Source organism: Echiichthys vipera (genome assembly GCF_963691815.1).
Source record: "Echiichthys vipera genome assembly, chromosome: 8".
Taxonomy (NCBI): Eukaryota; Metazoa; Chordata; class Actinopteri; order Perciformes; family Trachinidae; genus Echiichthys; species Echiichthys vipera.
In genome coordinates this window covers 10,406,599-10,425,862 of record NC_139833.1, presented here as the reverse complement: position 1 = coordinate 10,425,862, position 19,264 = coordinate 10,406,599, and the positions used below count along the sequence as shown (strand labels likewise).

General features: G+C 39.7%; 3 protein-coding genes across 3 annotated transcripts; all 3 read left to right on the top strand.

Annotated features, from left to right (window-relative positions):
* Positions 1-3,047: 3,047 nt before the first annotated feature.
* apoeb (apolipoprotein Eb) lies at positions 3,048-5,346 on the top strand. The gene is made up of 5 exons (XM_083918624.1): positions 3,048-3,111; positions 3,398-3,463; positions 3,559-3,709; positions 3,917-4,204; positions 4,296-5,346. The coding sequence occupies exons 2-5, from the start codon at positions 3,421-3,423 to the stop codon at positions 4,636-4,638; spliced, it is 825 nt and encodes a 274-aa protein (XP_083774750.1). The 5' UTR covers positions 3,048-3,111; positions 3,398-3,420; the 3' UTR covers positions 4,639-5,346.
* A 5,027-nt stretch (positions 5,347-10,373) lies between these two features.
* On the top strand, positions 10,374-11,611 carry apoc1 (apolipoprotein C-I). The gene is made up of 4 exons (XM_083918808.1): positions 10,374-10,489; positions 10,882-10,949; positions 11,068-11,203; positions 11,292-11,611. Exons 2-4 carry the CDS (start codon positions 10,895-10,897, stop codon positions 11,350-11,352), a joined length of 252 nt encoding a protein of 83 aa, XP_083774934.1. The 5' UTR covers positions 10,374-10,489; positions 10,882-10,894; the 3' UTR covers positions 11,353-11,611.
* A 5,035-nt stretch (positions 11,612-16,646) lies between these two features.
* Positions 16,647-17,930, top strand: apoa2 (apolipoprotein A-II; the record flags this gene model as incomplete). The annotated part of the gene is made up of 3 exons (XM_083917786.1): positions 16,647-16,689; positions 17,137-17,368; positions 17,607-17,930. The coding sequence occupies 3 exons, from the start codon at positions 16,647-16,649 to the stop codon at positions 17,761-17,763; spliced, it is 432 nt and encodes a 143-aa protein (XP_083773912.1). The 3' UTR covers positions 17,764-17,930.
* Between the last annotated feature and the right edge of the window lie 1,334 nt (positions 17,931-19,264).

The window sequence follows — 19,264 nt, the reverse complement described above, 5'->3', positions numbered from 1 at the left end:
TTTAATGCATAAAGGTGGGATTATATTACTAATCTTGATTTGTGTTGGAACTGGACTGGACTTGTTATCTAGCTGAACATGTAGTATCTTTCGGTGTGTGACACACCTCCCGCATTGGCATCCACAACATACTTTTGTTGTGAAATATTCAGGTCAAAGGTCTTTTGTTTTTAACAGAAAAGTGACATGTACACATACTGGTGGTAGGCTGGAAATCTGTTTCATCTAATGGCTTATTTATTACTATTTAAACAGAGACAATGGTCATCCATAACAAGATCTCCCAATTACTTCAGACATAGCTGACCCCTTTGAGTTATCATACACTCATGTTATCATGTTCTCACACTAATTATCTGACCAAGCCAGCCCCTTAAACTTTGTTCCTGCATAAACATGGGTTTCTGTGAAAAATGCCTGATTGGAGGCCAAGTCCTAAAGGGCAAAGACCATGACACATGGGCAGCAAGAAAACATTGGTTTTATCATAACGCATGGCAACATATATATATATATATATATAGATATATATATATAGTCATACTTTACCTGTTGTACGATAACTGGAAATTAGCTTATTTAAAATAAAGCATATATATATATATATATATATATATATATATATATAGTCATACTTTAACAGTTGTACGATAACTGGAAATTAGCTTATTTAAAATAAAGCATATATATATGCTAGATGGAACCAAGTCAAAGGAACAGCTGTTCTACTTTGTCTACGGCGACATCCTGAACAACATCCAGATTTTAAATAAGCTAATTTCCAGTTATCGTACAACTGGTAAAGTGTGACAAAAGTGTCCCTACTTTCAATATATCATCTTGTCCAATCCTGCTTAAATACAGGGATAGCCTGAGATCACTGCTGTTCCCCTTTTAAACTGCTTTTACATCAAATATAACACATACAAACTCATTCAACAAAGGCTGTATTTAAACACTTAAAATAATGACCCTCATTTGTCCAAAATTCTGACAAATTTGACCCAATTTGTGTTCTGCTGAACATATAATAGCTTTTACTGTGAATAGGGAAGTATGTGTTTGATTCCCTGCTAATGCAACATCAGTTTTATCATAACAGGAAAATAACAGATCTGTGTGATATAGAAACAGCTGTGTGACAATAATATACACCAGGGCTCATGACAGTTATGGTTCGGTTACTAAGCAAAAATGTGTTGCTCAATAATTTGAGGTAAACACTTTTCTTTCTGCATCAAACATCCCCTTTCCTGTGCCAATTTCGAAATCTGGTAAATTTCCTTGACCTCTGGTAAACCCTACAACAGATGTGATTTCAGTCTTTTTCCTCTATGGTTCCTTATAAATGTATGTCTTTTGTCAGTGTCCAGTTCACAGGGAATAAAGCTGTTCATGTTCTCTGTATTTTATTACCTGTAAGCCTCCTTTTGTAAAGTGGGCTCGCTGTAGTCAAATGTCCCCCAAGCCCGTACATGCCCACCTTGTAGTGCTGACCTTATTTGTACTTAGGCACTTAGAGGTAATTTATAGCTCTACACGATGAAGTATAGAAGCCTACAGTGCAGTATATAAAACAGGCACTTTGGTGTATGAATACAGAAAAACAACATTCACTAGTTGAAATATGGGAGGGGGACTGACATGCAAGGGTGCCATATGTGTAGGGGGTGTTGCGAGGCAGACATTAGGCTTCAATGAACGTGTGAAAGGCTTATTTGCATCCTGGCGTCAGGGTGATTTCTATTCAGATGAGACCACTTGGTGATATTGATCAAAGAAAAACCTGCAAAGCTGCGGTCACTTACAAAACAACAACCCTGCAATAATCCAACCAGTTCAGTGGTGGAGGGATGCCTAAAATCTGTTACTTGAGTAAAAGCAGAAATACCACCATACATAAAGTAAAGATTAAAGTAAAGTCAAAGATTGAAATTAGCAGCAAAATAAAGGCTCGGTTGGAAGCACCAATTTCAGGTGTTAAATTACAATTACTGGCACGCTGTCTAGATGTTGCTAAATCTTTACATATATTTTATACAGGCTTTACCATGTTTATTGCTCTCAATAACTCCCCCATATGATAAATGTAAATATTAAGTTTAGTTTAGTTTTTTTCAGTGGTGGATTGTACTAATGTACGGCAATGTAGTTTAAGGCTACTAGAGTGTTCATTAAGAACTTTAACTACTTTATACTCTCAAATATTTTGCTTTATACACGTTTTGCTTGATTTGGAAGCAGCTTTAGGTACTTTCCAAATTCAGGATTTAGTAAAAAACTGTGCAATAAAATTAAGCTTTAAAAGAGTGCAAAATAAAGCCTAATAAAGCAGCCTGTCCCATAAACGTAGACAGTTCTGTAGGAAATGCTGCTACATTTCACTGTGGTTTACTGTAACGTATCTCAGTAAAAATGCTGCTGCACTGTACTTTACTGTAACTGACTGTAACTTACTTCAGTAAGAAAGGCTGCTACATTTTTAACACTGTTTTTTCAGTGCATATTGTTGTATATTGTATCTACACTTAACCACAATGTCTGTTGCACTCTGTCACACTTAGTTATTGTTTGATTTATTTTATGTTAGCTTTATTTTTATTTGATTTACGTTTTTATGCTTATTGTCACTCTGATCCTTTCCCACCTTTGTATTGAAACTGTTGCACAATAATTTCCCTCTGGATAAATAAAGCTTCTTGAATCTTGAACTGAATCTTGAAAAAATCTGTAATTTTTCTGTTTTTTTTAATTTTTTTACTTATGTCTTTTTCTACCTTCACCGTTATGTAATCTTTGTGTGCTGTGTGCAATAATATCACCTACAAACAACATCTTCCTCACGACATTAAACGTGTAACTTCTACATCGTAATTCCTGTGAGATTGCTCAACCGGCCGCTGAAACAATGCAAACCTGTGAGAACTTCGGACGCGGTGTCCGTGGGGACATGTCGCGTGGAAACAGGAATTTGTGCAGACAAATCATCATCAACACGTGCACGCGCGCCACCCCGCCCCTCCGCGCAACAGCGGCGGCGGCAGTCTCCTGCCACTGTATAAAAGCCCCCAGTCAGCGTGCAGAGGACACGGAGGAAACTCGACCTCTCAGGTGAGTGCAAGGACCGCGCAGCATGCAAAGGACCTCATGTCTTCTCATTTGGTTTCTGCTTATATAAGTTACTTACTGCTTATTGTTACATTTCATTTTATGTACTTAAACCCGTTTTGATGCTCAGATGTAAGCTGTTACTATTGTTATTTCCCTCTTTTTTAATTTATTGTAGATTGTAAAAGAGATGGTTAAACAATCTGTATTACTGAATTTTAGAAATTCTTCATCTGTTTGTATTATTGGATATTGTTGCTCATACTCTCCCCCCCACTTTAATTTACAGGTGTATCTGTCTGTCCAGCAACCATGAAGGCTGTAGCTCTGATCCTCGCTTTCGCAGTCATCGCTGGTAAGTGCACAACTGGTCTTACCAACATTTTTTGTTTTTACTGGATTTGATTGTTTGTACATGTTAACCAACCTCTACATTTGTACCCACAACAGGCTGCAATGCCCGTGCTGTGCGCCAGGCAACCCCCCCAAACAGCTGGGAGGACTCCGTGGAGAAAGTCTGGCAGGTCATCGCTGACCTGAACCAAAAAGCTGATGGAGTCGTGCAGGACATCAAGGCCTCCCAGCTCACCAGGGAGCTAGAGTAAGTGAACATTATTATTCTTTTGCCTTCTTATTTTTAATAGGCAGTGATTAGTCCAGTCATACTCAACTAGGTACTTCAGTACCTAATGTTTTCCCTTCCCTTCATCACACAAGTTTTATTCACAACCTTACTTTTCATCCTTGAACTGTACTTTGAAAGCCTTATTTGGCCTCATGTCTGAGTGTCCTATTCTTCTGCTTGCAGCACTCTGATTACTGACAGCATGGCAGAGCTGACAGCATACAGAGAGGACATCCAGACCAAGCTGACCCCCTACACCGAGAGCTCCGCCAGCCAGATGACTCAGGACCTGCAGCTCCTGGCCAACAAACTCCAGAAAGACATGCTGGATGCCAAGCAGCGCAGCGTTGATTATCTGCTCGAGCTCAAGTCCATGATGGAGCTGAACACCGATGACGTCCACAACCGCATCTCAAGCTACACTAACAAGCTGAAGAAGCGCCTGAACAAGGACACTGAGGAGATCCGCAAGTAAGTGGGGAGCTTTCACACTTTTAAACACCGTCTGGTCGTTCTTAATACGAAAATCTAAAATGTCCCCTTCTTCTTTTTCCCCCTAAAGCACTGTGGCCACCTACCTGGGTGAGATCCAGTCCCGCACCTCCCAGAACCTCGAAACCGTGAAAGAGAATGTTCAGCCCTACGTCGAGCAGGCCAGTGGCACCGCCAACCAGAAGCTGACTGACATCTCCACCATGCTGAAGACACAGGCTGAGGGCCTGGGCGCACAGCTGGAGACCCAGGCGGAGGGCATCAAGACCCAGCTGGAGGCCACCGCCCAGGAGCTGCGTACCTCCCTGGAAGGCAAGATTGACGATCTGACCAAGATGATCTCCCCCTACGCCACCCAGATCCGTGAGCAGGTTGAGACCATCATGGAGAAGGTCAAGGAGACCACCATGTAATAAAGACACTGATTTCCTAATATCCTGGCAAAAAAAGAGGAGGAGTTCAGAGTTACAGTTTCATTTGGGTACTCTATTGCTCAGGTTCAGGGGGCTGATGAGATGAAGGAGGGAGGATGAGGTGCGTCTTTTATAGAACAGCCAGCAGATGAACGTCTGTTTGGGTTCTTCTGCACAGTTGCCCTTCCTCATCTTAGCAACTCCCTCTATCACAAGCACCCCAGTCAATAACAGCATTTAATACATAAACAGGAGACAATTATTTGTAATATGCTTCGCTATTCTACTGTCAATTAGCCGTCTACCCTCCCAGGTTTTGTATCGAGTTTCCATTTTGTTTGGTTGCAGCCTCATAGGCAGGGGTAGTTATCACCCTTAAAATGCACCAAACACAAGTGTTTTTCATTTCAATAAATGCACTGAATTATGAGGATGATCAAAAGATGGGGGCACATACAGTAATGTGTCTGGTTTATTTTTTTGTAAAGCAGGAAAGGGTCTTATTGTATGGTCTGCATTTCTCCTTGTGCTTCACACAGAAGTAGAATGTAAAGTTGACCTGACAATCAGTGAGTGTAATGCTGCCTATCTGTTCTTCAGTCTCAGTCTATAGATTGTCCCTAGTGTGTCACATGTCATATGCCCACCATGCTGCTCACTGTGAGTGCACTGCCAGTGTGCTAAAGTGAATAAAGAACCTAGAAAAGATGTTCTGCTTCCGCTGTTTTCTGATCAAATGTTAAAGAGTAATCTATTATTTAAGACAAGGCTCAGTTAAGCTAACAGGTGGAAACTTCACAAAGCTACTCCTGATCCACTACGGTACATTTAGTCTCTATTTATAACATATGATGTGTATATAATGCTGAAAATGTCTTAAATAATATCAAGAACAACGTTTGTCTTAAGGGCACCAAATGTGTGATTATCATCCTGGGGAATTAACAATGAACTGAAAGTTAACAATAGTTACACATTACATTGAGCAGTTGTTGCAGAAGGCCACAGGGTCCTTACAAGAAGAGCTTTATATGAAGCTAATAGCCCATTTGAACACTTTCTAACCACCATATGAACACAGAGGCCCACCTCTCTTTCTTTGCTGATTGTTAATTTAATTTACGATTTTTTAAGTTGTTATCTGCTCTCTCTGCACCTGCACTCTGGCCCAATCCTCCCATTTCTCCATTTTGCTGTCCTCATAAAGTCACCCCCCACAACCCGTGGTCTACAGTTTATCCAGTCCAGACTTGTGAAGATCTGTTCCCAGATTCCTTTCTCTTGATCCATGCAGGCATTTGGGAACATGTTGTGCCTTTTATTGAATTCTCTTCATGGTGACACTATCATCTCTACCTTTATCTTGGCTCAGATCGTATTATAAGCCTTGCATCAGTGCATTTGTAAACCCACACATGCACAGACACGGTTTGTAGACAGTGAGCCCACATGCACGTATATGTTTTCAAGCATGTGCATCCCGGTGGCCCAGAGGTTAAGATGCATATCATTAAACTACATTGTGTGTTTCTGGCACAATTTTAACTCATAAAGTACAAAATAATTGAACAATATAAAAACATATACAGAAAACTTTCCGTAATGTTCTTTGTAAATGTACTCTGACAGGTTGTAGAACCATTAGGTAACATACTGACGCTCAATTTGCAGCGACAGGGTGCCAAGTGGCCGGCCGACCATTTCCTAATTTACAATGAAAATAAATGTTTTGAGATTAATTTTTTTGGTACTTGGAATGTAGATAAGGTATCAGAGTGCATAAACACATCAACATAGAGCTTGTTTAGCCCAACAAAGGTCCTGGCTAAGCCCAGATGTCCTCAAATCCTACAAACGACTCTACACACACCTGACCTCAGTTCATTTCAAAATAAAGAATTTCAAGGAAAAATGAATAGTGGGAATTTCATCGAATCTGATAAATATTTACAAGGTTTGTTTATTAACTGGCCCCTGCTCTCCTGTCATTTAAAAAAATGTCAGTACAAAATTTGGACCCATCTGGATCCATCTAAAGGGAAAAGATGGTCATGACTGTCCTAAACTCAGATAACTCACTCTCCTCATAGAAAAATTAAAGTTATGCTTATGAAACTCAGCAGGGTTTTTCCTTTGAAGTGCAGAGCAGAGGCCAGTAGAGGACACCATTTGTCCCTTGCTCTACTCCTCTCCTCTCCTCTGACCCCTCCGCTTGACTCCATGCTGCATGAAGATGCAGCTGTGTTTTCTTTTTTGGAAGATAAAGTAAACTACATTTGGTTCATGAAGAAACACAAACTCTGTGAGTTACAAGAGCGGAACACACTTTTCCCCCTGATATTTGAATCTAGGAGCTGGCAACTGCTTAACGAACCATCAACAGGCAGGACATGAGAACTTAAGGGAAAACTGATGTAATTAAACCAGCTCAAGGAGAAACACAAGAGGCTACAAACCATAAATACAATGATGACCTGACCAGGAAAAAAGGGAACCAGGGTACATGGGGACAAGACTAACCACAGACCAGACACAGCTGGGGAGGGCAACACAGGTGGCACAAATCAGGACAAGGGAGACAATCACAGACAGGAAGAGAGAACTGTGCACAAGAGTGAACTACAAAATAAACCAGGATCATGACTCAGAACATACAAAATAAAATAGGATCATGACATATAGCAGCAAACAAATATTTGCTATGTAAAGATATAGTGGCATAACGGCGTCCTAAGCAAAGAATGAAGTCCCTCTCCCACTGTGTGTGTTCCAATCCGATGTTTCTACGTTATGTGGTTTGATAGCCGGTCCAGCCGCTTGTGCATGATTTTTGATTATGTGGGTGTGAAAAGGCATCGATATATCACATATTGGCGAACAGTCTGTGAGACAGTGGCAATCCCAGTCTACTTTTTCTCTGGGAGGTGTGTAAAACTGAGAAGGAACCATGAAATATGAATTCAAAGGGCACATGAATTGACAACTACAGAATCAATGCAATATGATTGATGACTACATGCCATAATAGCGATTTTGTGTTGGGGTGTCACGATGCGCACCACATAACATAACACTGAAGACCTTTACTGGATGTCAGTCCTTTCTTTATGTCCTCACATTTGCTCTTTAACCGATTATTTCTACAGTTTTTATGTATCTTTTCTTTTTATTGCATTTTATATTACTGTCTTATGTGTCTATGTGTTGTTACTGTGTCGAATGCTGCTGCTTGACTGTACTTTCCCAGCTTGGGATCAATAAAGTATATTAATAAGATATGTCTATATCTATCTATCTATCTATCTATCTATCTATCTATTTATATATATATATATATATATATCGTTCTATTGTGCGCTATTATAAATTAAGGCAAATGTCCAAAAATAATCCTGTTTTGGAGTTGCATCTATGTGTAAAATGATATAATTATTAATTAATTATTAATTTGTAGATCTAAGCTTTGTTTGACAGCAAAACAACCTCATTGTGTAAGAAAACATGTTTACCCTTTCTATCTGTGTTAAAGGGCATTGCATGTAAAGTGAAAGATTGACTAACACTGTGACTGGATGTCTATCCCTTATGATATCACTCCTTTCAGGAACAGTGTTTAACGTCTGCCCTTCAACAGACAAGTGAAACTCCTACATCAAACTGTCCATTGTTGCAAGGATCAGTCATGGATGGTAAAAACAGGAAAACCACAAGCATCCTGCCAGTTCAGCACTTCTGCTCCGTCTGTTCCTATAGGGTGTTTGCACTCTGACTGCCCAGCATCTAAAAAAAAGGCCCAGCAAATTAGCAGCTGTTAGCTAGCCCATGACTGCAAGTAACCCTCCAAAAACACCCCATGCAGTGATTTTACCTCCTATTAAAACCCTCTCTCTTCTTTTCCATCCTTCCCTTCCCCTTCTGAGCTGACACACAAAACCAGTCACCACAGGAGCCTCGGGCCAAACACAAAAACAGCCTTTTTGTAAGCTTGTTATTGCAGATTGGGAGCACAGAAGACATGCACTTTCACGCCCTATGCCTCCTGCAATTATTCAAGAAGAGCTTATATGCACGCAAGCACAAGCTCATACATAAACCCACTGGCCACTTAAATGGCAAAAGAGATGGAGATGTAGTCTTTCAGTGATAATGTGTGGGTGTTTAGGCGTGTGAAGGCTCCTGTAACTCAATTGGGGACTATTCATCATAACGATAGATCAAGTCATCATCGAATGGGCATTTGGCCCTTTGCAGCCACCACTGGGTCTGAAAGCAGATATGTTAAGAAGCGATGAAGCCTTCAAACCATCAGACCCAAGAGTTCCTTGCTCTAAACTCAGGTCACAGCTCTAATGAGGGGTAACTGCAGTTCAACCAACTGTACTGCTTTTCTGTTGCATGCTGACTTACAAGATGGACCACATAAGACTCTGTCTGACTCACTTCCCTTTTAGGAAAAGGAAGGTCTGGATAAAAGAGAAATCAAATGAGGCAACTAAATAAAGTAGAGCAGTAACTGGAAAACACACCAAAACAGAACAGGACATTGCAAAAAAGCAGTCTTCTGGGGAGTGAAAGCCATCAGTGACATCTGCCCCATAAACTAAATATATTGAGATAAGTAGGTCTTAGGATAAAACAGAGAATATTCAACCAGCAGCGGTGGTCAAAATCATAAGGAAATAATACATATTAAGTGTAACTAGTGGACTAGTTGTGGAAAGTAACTATATGCATTTTTAAAAGGTGCTTGTTTACATTTCCTGCTATTTCTTTTACTTCTATTACGCTATAAGTTTGATGGAAATATTTAACTTTTTACGCCCCTACATTTATTTCACAGCTAAAGTTACTAGTTACCTTTATAACTCATATTTTCAGTATCGCTTACATGTTAATGCATCAATAATAAAGAAAGGATAATGTAACTTGCCATTCTGCATAATGACTATTTTTGCTACTTTAAGAACATTTTTATTATTGAATGCAGAACTTTTCTTTGGATTGGAGTACTGTTATCACGCTGCTTTGCAACTTTAACGCAAGGAAAAAAAGATGGGAATAGTATGAAGTAGAAGTATGCAAAAATCCAAACAAAGCCATCATTACATAACAACTAAGGACATGAAAACAAATATACATGGTGTGAAGAATCTGCATTATTCTAACATGTATGCATTTTAATTCAGACAGTCAGGCCTATACAATCAAATCTAAGCCTGGAGCAGTCATGTGCTTGACATCAAAAATCTTGATTAGCCATTAACAATAAATGTAAGGCTGTGCCCGAGTCCATTGTTGGCCAACACTTCAGGTCCAAAGGAGCTTCCAAATAGCTCAGGTCTATTGGTAATAATGCAATCAGTGCTGAACTATGTTCCTCCTGCATCACATCCACCTTATCTTTTGACAGCACTGTTGCTGAGGGATCCATTCTGATCACACCATTTTAGTTTACACTAAATGTGCAAAGGGGACACAGTTCCTATAATAAAAGGGCCCATCTGCTCATCTTTAGTCACACCCCATTCTTTGTAAATGATGATTACTGCAGACAGTGGTGGGTGATGACTATTATATTGATTATTGATCATATAGCACAATCTTACAGCGTTATGCAATTAGGCACCTAACTTTCTCAGTGGCGTATTTATCGCAATCAGCATCTTTTAATGCAATTACATCGTGCTCGTCAATAAAGGGGCAGTGACACACCAAGGTCTCCACGTGTACATGTTGACTGAAGTCTGGTGTTGTGCGTCACCCTCCTTAAACCAAGCTGCCTTATAAAGAGCAACGCACACGGACCTCCAAACACACTCGAATTTCTTTCCTCCTCTGATCCAACCAACAGGTATGTTTGACATTTAATTCGCATCACTCAAACTGTAACTTTCTTAACTCACTGACGCTCAAATTTAAAGCTTAACCCCAACCATCCAATTATCCTCGAGTTATTCTGTATTTATCCAAAAGTTTTACCCTAACTTGTGGTCGGTTATTTGTTAATATTGATATCATGGCGACACCAGCGTGTTAGACTGAGTAAATACGAGCAAAACACACTTCAGCTTGAACGATAGTTGGATATTAGGCTTATAGTTGTTGATAATAAAGAGAGCTGTCCAGCCGCTGTGGTGCTGACGTGCGGGGGCGCTACTTGTATGGTTTCTCCCCTTTGCTCCTCGTGCCGTGAAAGCGTCTCTGTGCGTGACACAAACTGAAGTCTCTGTCCTTCCTCCTCAGAACCACAGCCAAGATGAAACTGTACCTTGCAGTAGCCGTGCTGATGCTGGCATTTGTCGCATTCACAGGTAATCCCCCCCCCCCCCCAAAAAACAAAGAAAACAAAAACTGCCCGGCTGCGTCTTCGTTCTTCTCCCTATATGTTGTGTAACTTTGTCTCTGTCCATCTCTCTCCTTCACCCGCAGAGGCTCAGGAGGCCACCGCCGAGGAGAAGTTCACCAAGTTTACCCAGCAGATGTCTGAGATGGGCCAGAACGTGGCTGACAGGGCCAGGACGACCTTTGAGGAGTTCCAGAACAGCGAATTCGCAAAGAAGTCACAGTAAGCGCGCGCGTACACACGCACGCACGCACGCACGCACACTTTGACTCTGTGTAGGCTAACACAGTTTTTGTCCTGTCCTCCTCAGGGACTGGTTCCAGACGCAGATGGAGACCATCAAAGCCAAGATTGCTGAAATCAGCAATTAGACAGCCCCCCCTGCTCCTCTGACCTCTCTCATGTTGGGACTCTGATTTGTCACAACACTGCTGACCAGACCACATGGTTACATTGCCTCTCTGTGAAGAGATGTTGTTTTTTATAATTTGAATGTAATCTGTGTGACGTAACAATGTGAAAAAGTGCAATAAAGACATGAAAAATGTCTCGAATAGCCTGTAAGCATCACAGTTTCTCAACGGACAGAGAATAAGAACTTCTGAGTGTACTGAATTGAATAAACAAACAGTTCTGTGACAGCATCGTCTTCATATGTTATATAATATCACTGCAATTCATTTACTTTGTTATATAATCTATTCATAGTTCTACAATCTTGTCAAGATGTATACATTAAAAAAGAATGAGAAAGATTTCTTATAAGATTTCTATGAAAATTCCTTAGACAAGGGGAACTTTACGCAAGAAAGTGGGATGGAAACAGCCAATTGACTTATTTATTTATTGCGTTTTACAGGTAGAAAAATAAATGAATTAAATTAAGTTAAGCTGACGTTCCTTTCCCTGCATCAAGGAAAAAAGCCCTGATCTAAAACAATTATTGGGAAACATTATAATCTAAGGCCAACGTGAAAACTAATTTAGATTAAAATAGGCCATTTCTCAAATCAGACACAAACTTGAAGGCTTGAAGTTTATTATTTAAACACGTGTCCCGTCATGCATTCAGAGGGCAATCATTCTTATATTAAAGTGAGGTGCAGCTGTGTTTTATTGCACTAAATTGTGGTAATAACGATCAAACCCCATTTAATGAGATTAAGATTAAGAGATTGAGACCTTGGAGACATTACTGTATTGTTGAAAAACTAACCAATGCTGTGAATGGATGTGGAACGATCAGGGGCCTTTGCATATTAGCACTCACTGAAGCTCTATTGATGCTGTATTTTTATGGAAAGAAGGTCAAAAAAACAAGTTTGATGTCTTGATCAGTTTATTAAACAAACAACCACTACTGATCACAATATCATGTGATGGATTTAAAGAGCTTTGACCAAATCATTCATTCATACTAGGGGCAATATCACATGAATGAGCACTAATTCTGATCTCTTAACCAAAGCAAAGAATAGCCAGCAGCATCATGTAGATGAAAAGTGTATTTTTGTCAATAGCTGGTACCAAAGGGCAAGTGCCAACATGGCTGCTTTTATAAAGTTTCACAACTGCTGGGCTAAAGTCACTGTTTATGCTGGGTTAATTATTCCCCAGCTGTCCCAGTTCATTGAAATCTGTTCCAGTGAAGAGAACATAGTGACAGAGGTCAGGAGCCGGTGTGCAGAGGTCACAGATTATGATCATATTGCATCAGCCGCGGCCTGAAATTTACTTTCAATCACTTTCACTTCAATTAGTTAAAGATATCAAGTAAACCGCTACTTCTTGGTCAGTCATTGAGCACATCTAATTAGAGAATAAACTGTACATGGTTAAATACGTTGGTGCTTCAACTGTTGGATTTGGTGGGAAATCTTCTTCCTTTTGTGGCTAAACTCAAAGCAACTTGACCCTGAGAACAAAGATGTTAAAATATGTCTTGTCTGGGACCACTCCTCACTCAATTAGAGGTACCATCAAGATTTACAGTATTAAAAACATACTTTATATGCTAAAAAAAACCTGTATCCTAGGCAAAACATGTTTTAATACAAGTCAACATGTCAATTTCTTCAATATGTGCCGGAAATACAGAGTAATTGAAGATTTGTTCCTCTCCGACCCACGTTGCAATTAATAAAAATAAGTAGAAAAGATAAGTAATACATACAATAAATAAAATGCTCTAAATACAGCAAAAATGTGTGCACTATACAGGAAACTAAAGAATTAAAATTGTACAATATAAAAGGACAAAGTGCAGAATAGTATAAGAAATATATTATATAATATAATAATATAAAAATACTGGAATATGGCTTTACGTTTTAAATTGTTTATTGATTTGTAATAATTAAATGTATATATTACTTTTGGGGATGGGAGGCTACAGTCATGTCAGGGACGCACACACACGCGCACACACACACACACACACACACACACACACACACACACACACACACACACACACACACACACACACACACACACACACACACACACACACACACACACACACACACACACACACACACACACACACACACACACACACACACACACACACACACACACACACACACACACACACACACACACACACACACACAGTACAGATACTTAAAATCCAACACATGATAATAAAAAAAAGAAGGAAACAATCTCCATTCCATCTTTTTAGACAGCTGTGAAATCAGGTTTGTAAATGTGATATTTATGGCGTAGTTAGGAACTCTAATCTCAATATAAGTGTTAAACTGTTCTTTCAGAACCTTCAGCAGCACGGAGCCTGAGTACTGACAAGATCAAATTGATTTTGTGGTGGACTCTGCCCACAGAAATGCTTCGCTTAGCTGAAAATGTTTATCTATTTCGACCCCCACCTCAACTACTCTCCACTAAAACCTCCTGCCAGAACAGGGACTGCGATTGACCCGTATACATATCAGTACCCACCAAGTTTTGAGATATCTGATCCAAAGGGCACTCAGGCAGGTGGTGAACTCAGCTAATGTTGATCTTGACAAAATATCAAGAGTTCAGGATCTGCAGAGCTAACATTAACGTAATACAGACAACTCTTATCTGTGAATGATCAGTGGCTCAAATGAAGACAAAACTTCACATCCAACAATTTCTTCTTTGAAATTGTATAAAAGTTTAGACTGTAGTCCAATCCCTCTACATGCTTAGATGTCCATTTTTCTGTGCATTTTATTAATTTTGTTTTTTTGTTAATGTATGAATGTTTTCCTTTTGTGAGTGTCTTAGAGAGAAAATACATCCAACATGTAACAAACACCTGTTGATTCCCTGTCTCTCAGATTTTTTGCCAATAAAATGATGACAAAAACAACATTATGAACAGTCATCCGATCGGGACCAATGTACACGTTGCGGTCACCTAATACAAATAAAATGACTTGATAACACTTGTTACAACACTTGTAATCAAACCATTTGTCGACCAGAGCTGAAGGAAAAGGTAAAAATGCCCTTTGTCACTCCTTTGGACATGTTTGTCGTGGTGTTGATGAACAAATTTGAATTTGAAATCAGGGATTTTACTTAATATTGTGATCATTTTATTGTTAAAAAAGGGACAGAGTTGATAGAAAACTATATTCTGTAACGTAATGTGGTGAGAGTATGGTGGATTGTAGTAATGACATCTTAAGTGAAAGGCAAATGGATTGTGTTGATTCAACTTCTGGCAAACAATAATATGACAAATAGACGGCTGATGGTTGTGTTTCTCATGACAGATGCAAATGAAAGAACTTGCTTTCGGCCTCATCTTGCTAATGCAAGGTATGACTTTAACAAGAGTGATTCTACATATTCAGTCTCACTTCCTTTTTTTCTGAGCTATGTCGAGTCTTTGCTCTTCCTGACTGACAAACGTCCTTCTCTGCAGCATGTGGCCCACTTATGGCCCAGAAAGACCCCCTGTTACAATCGGACTCCCCAGGAATAATGCAGAGGCTGGCGGAGAAAACCAGGTATCATTATCAGCCTCTCTGTAAATGATTTCCAGTTATCAGAATTATTAAAATATTTAGTCTGTGCACAGTTATGTGTTAAATGTACCTTTTGATTCTTTTGTGCATCTCATAGGGAGGCCAAAACTACAGTCCAGGATCTGGGAGGACCGGTGCTGGAATTCATTGGTGCTTACTATGAAGACAACATCCAACCAGTGACTGACAGCTATGTTGAATGGGCCTCTAATATTAAAAGCTCTGTGTGGGAGAAGATCACGACAACCATCAACAACTACATGCCACTGAAAGCGGCTAATTGAACCCCTTAACCCCCTCAAAACTAACGAAAACCTGACAATAAAATAATATTCTTACCACAGGGTGCTGAACTGATCATGTCTTTAGGGTTTCATCATACTTTGTGTCAAATAAAGAGGGGGGGGGGGGGGGGGGGGGTTGTCCTGTAAGAACGCAAAGAGAAGGCAGCAATTAAGGTTATTATGTTATCAGCAACATAATATCATGATGGGATTTACATAACAACATTCACAAGCAGAGTCTGTAGGTTCTTAGTATGAATATGCACTTAAGGTGACATTTCCCAAGAGAGATATCGAATTGGTTACATTCAGTTCTGCTCTTGATTAAATAATTCTTACTATATTTAGTGGCTGCTGTGTGAAAACTACAAGGTAGGAGAGAAAAAGAAAAACCCATAAAAACACAGAAGAAAAACCTTTAAAACATGATAAAAATGGTCCTTTATCACCCTGCTGGGAGTCTCTCTCAAGGTATGAAGGGGAAAGGTGAAGGCAGATATCCCAGCATGCACGGCTCTGGGTACAGTACAATGTGTCTAGACATGTCATGGTTGATTGACCTGCTGACCATTTGACTGCTTTATCTCGGTGCAGATATCTGATTCTGAGAGAAGAAGAAGAAGAAGAGATGTTGATTAGCAAGAGTTGTTCTACTCAAAAATATATTTGACTGCATTATGACTGCATTGAAGTTTTGTTGTTTTTTTTAATCACGTGAGATAATGACCAACATGCACTGTGACATTCTGCAAACGCACCCTTATGCAGTATTATCAGGAGCGCTCCAGGTGTACTGCCATATGAATACAGATAAACTTACATTCGAGGAACATTGCATAACCCCTTAGTCATGTTTCAACATACGATATTTAAAGTGAATATCATGTACACTGGACTTTGTTTAGGCCAACATGTGTATGTGTGTGCACGTCCGTGTGCGTGTTTGTGTGTCGGTGTGTGTATGCTCATCAGATGACGTTTGTTTGCAGTCCCCCCCTATATCATCCAGTCCAGATGTGAGCTCTGAGTTACAGACAACTCGCTTTCAGAGACGACTGTCACTTCTTGGATCTGTACATCCAACACAACAGCAGGTAATCGCTCTTCTCACTGCAGCAGCCCTCACTTCTCGCTTCTCATCTGAAGCTATTTCTGCATAGATTTCACAAAAAAAACGTATTTTTTGTAAAACATTTGGACGTTTGATTTTTTTTAATTGCACTCAGTGTTTGCAGTTTTGTTCAACTCCTTCATCGTCTCCTGAGCTTAAGACGTCAAATGTGGAAAAGAATATCAATTCATCAAACGGAGAGCTCATTTTGAAGTTTTTTCTCCTGCTTTTCTTTTGTTTCAGACATGAACGCAAAATACACCTTGGCACTGATCCTCGCTCTGCAGGGTAAGGCAACATACCAATGCAAACTGAACAATTGATATAGATAGATAGATATAGATATAGATAATTTGAGTCATTTTGAGTCGTTTAAAGCAATGCACTTTAAATGTAAATTTCATTTTTTGCAACAACTTAATGGACACTGCTGCATGGCTGGCTCCTCCTGGCTTTGATTTATCTATGGTTGGCATACAATACAAAGACTGATTTTTAAATAACACACTGAATACTGGTCAAAGAAACCTGAGATTTGACACGATTAACAAGAGTGGAAAGAAAAGATATGCAAATCAGCTTTTCTTTGGTTCTTTGTTGAAGCTTCAAAATCAAGAATTTACACGGGAAGCTCTTTTGAATTAATATCTCTTGATGTTCTTTCGACTTATTCTCATCTTAGTTTTACAAGACTGGTTCTATCATAATAATCGTACCCTTCTGATTTCATTCCAGTCTCCATGAGCCTGTGTGAGATCCCCACACCATCTGCGGATCTTGTTGAAAAGTATGATTCCATGAAAGCTACATTCTACAAGAGGCTGCTGAATGCTTTCGGCAAGCTGCAGGCTGCTGCTGCACCAATGGTAGAGAAGGCCAGCGAGGGGGACCGTGGACAGGCTGCCAAAGACTACATTGACACGCTGCAGACCAAGCCTGAGTTCCAAGCTTTTGTCAAGGTTGCAAGGTACGTGTTTACTGAGAACTTCCTGCAAAGACTCTGTTTTATTAACTGACTGAAAACTTTTCTAAATTGCTTATGTTAAAAAATGTTTCCCTGTCAACTGAAGATTTGCTGTTAAACCACAATTTCTATTGAGAACACAACATACAGATGAAGCATAAGGTGTTTTATCAGCTTGTGGATTAATCTTTTTAATTCTGGAGATATCTTTGAATAATCTGTCTTTCCCTGCTTTGTGTAGTGGCCTGGCCCAGGAGGCAGTTCCTCTGGTGGACAAGGCCCGTACATCAGCGCTGGGTGTGTACGGACAATACGTGCGCCCCCATGTTGGTGACTACCTGAGCACCGCCATCGACAACATCAAGGTCTACCTGGACAAATTCCTGCCCTCTGAGTAAAGAAAACCAACTGGAGCAAGGCACCTGTCAGCAGCCTGTTATAGATGATAGATAATAGAAAGTACACCAGTTTAGGCTGAGAAGAGCGATGCACAATGCAAATACAATCCTCTGCCTCTTTTCAAATCAATATCTTTGCCAAATCATGCAGAGTTAAATGCAGGGCGAACACCACCTATGGAAATTGTGCATGTACAGTATTTTGTGTTTGATACACTAACCTAAGTCTCTGTGTGTTTTTGTATGTATATGTGTGAGTGTGTTCATTAAAATGAACTGTAAACTCTTTGAAATGTGCTTCTCCATCAAAAGATTCAAGGTTTACTCCCGCAGTTCATATAATAAAGCTTCATTTTGTGGCACGAGTTATCCTATCATCTTGCTTTATACTCTATCACTGTGTTCAGACACACACACACACACACGCACACACAAACACACACAGTATATTTCCAGATATATACAGATCATAATTTGTTACCACAAACATGAATATCATTCAATCAAACATTATGAAGCTGTTTGGATTATAAGATCAGCTGCCAGTCTGATACAGATAAACTGTAGTTTAAAATTAATGCTTTACACTCATAAACACAGACGCTACTGATAAGAAATTAAGTTGTCCCATATTTGTGTTGGCGCTCATATTCAGTCAAACTTTGATGAATGCCAGAAAACAGTTTATTAATATACCAAAATGATGAATGTGCATCACTGATCAAAGTAGAAAAACACATGGATTATTCCTCCTACAATATTCTTTACTTGACAGGAAAGGTGTTGAAGACAAATTCTAAGTGTTGTGACAGTGATCTCAATGAATCACAACTCACTGAAGCAGTTATTATTTATTTATTTTTTAGATTTTGTTTGGCAGTCTTACTCCTTTTATTAGTTAGGACAGAAAGGAAATGGGGTGAGAGAGAGGGGGAGACATGCAGCAAAGGGCCGCAGGTCGGAGTCGAATAGATAATAAATAAATGAATCGATGTTCCCAGTTGGACAAAATTGAGGTCATTTTGAAAGAGCTTATGTGTGAGCAGCAGGAGGTGCTAATTTTGCATTACTGCCTTATGTCGACATTCTGGTAGTTGTAACTTTTTTTTCTCTACTTAATATAGAAACATCCCTACTGTGTAATTACAGAGCTCAAGACATGACACAACAGACACCAGAACTGATAGAAAAGACGGTGCCATTGTCTCTGCAGTGGCGTTAGCGTCGTCTGCAGCAGAGCAGAGTCCTCACAGCACTGAATCAGCTGGATTAAATCAAAACCACAAGCTCTCTTAACAGTGCGAATCCCACAGCTGTCTTTGAACTAAACTGGGTCCTCGGGTCACAAGCAACATCCCATGTGAGGCCAGATCACATGTTTACTCAACTCACTGACCGAATCAATGTAGCCTTTACAGAGAATATGACTTCTAAAAACCCCAAAACATGCAACACACAATTAAGAACACAAGTGGCTGGGAAGTTAATAAACTTCTCGTGC